The 1057-nt window shown below is 36.1% G+C and overlaps 1 protein-coding gene across 1 annotated transcript in view; it reads left to right on the forward strand.

Moving 5' to 3' along the window:
• Nucleotides 1-1057, forward strand: part of PPIF (peptidylprolyl isomerase F) — an 11196-nt gene that overhangs the window by 8856 nt on the left and 1283 nt on the right. Inside the window, exon 5 of the mRNA XM_018567825.1 lies at nucleotides 164-239. Within this exon, the coding sequence (XP_018423327.1) occupies nucleotides 164-239 (76 nt within the window). The remainder of the gene's footprint in view (nucleotides 1-163; nucleotides 240-1057) is intronic.

Below are 1057 nucleotides of genomic sequence, written 5' to 3' on the forward strand. Positions count from 1 at the left end.
TATATATATATAATTACTGTAATAGTATGTGTGTTACGGGATTTGCTATGCTTTTTGCATAGAGGAGTTTTCTATTTTTGGCTTTTTATTTATTTTTTTGGGTTATGCTCTTTTGCAGAATGTTAATACAGTATTTGTTCAATGTTTTTTTTACCTTTTTTAGGTGTTCTCTCAATGGCTAATGCAGGGCCGAACACAAATGGATCCCAGTTCTTTATCTGTACCACAAAAACTGAATGGTGAGTGTTTAGTTAAGCCTCTGAGTATAAATGAATGAAAACCAAAATACAACAAATTTAATAAACAGAGAAAGTATAATGATCAGTTTGTTGGCCCATTCACACTAAGTGTTTCATTGAGGTGCATTAATGCAGCCCATTCATTATGAATGGTCTGCCATCACATCATAATGCATGAAAAAACTGCATGTCCCTTATTTAACAACGCAGTACACAGTATGTTATGCGTTGGGTTCTACTCTACAATGCATTGGAGTGCCTTTCAAGATGACCAGATGAATTGCAAAGCAGCACACGTAGAACAGGTATCGTTGCCATGCATTGTGGCAACACGTGTGCTTTAAGGGACATTGATCCAACATACAAGTGTGAATGGGTAATTATGTTGAGTTCAAGCAATACAAAACTTACTGAGTACCATATTGTAATATACAGTATGTTACGAACACAGCCAAGTCATGCATGCCGATTGTTACTGCTTTAAATACTGGTCAATGAGAGTACCTTGCCAATACAATGAAAGTGGAGATCTAGTGTATGTGTTTTTATATATGCATATGGATAGATGTATGTTATGAAGTCATCTAAATGAATGAAAATGCAGAATGTTTTTCACATTTGGGTTCTCCTTGCAATTGTGGTGAAGATCAAAAGCTCAGTATGAATGTAATTAGGTCAAAGTGTGTGCTTGAAATGAGAGGGCCATCCGTCTGACAGTTGAAAATGAACCAGCATTGGATTTTTTTAAAACCATTATGGTTTAAAGCACAATGGCAAATCCATCAAGTAATATCCCTTTAAAAAGGGGGGGGGGGGGG

Source organism: Nanorana parkeri, unplaced genomic scaffold (assembly GCF_000935625.1).
Source record: "Nanorana parkeri isolate BGI_ZX_2015 unplaced genomic scaffold, ASM93562v1 scaffold1100, whole genome shotgun sequence".
Taxonomy (NCBI): Eukaryota; Metazoa; Chordata; class Amphibia; order Anura; family Dicroglossidae; genus Nanorana; species Nanorana parkeri.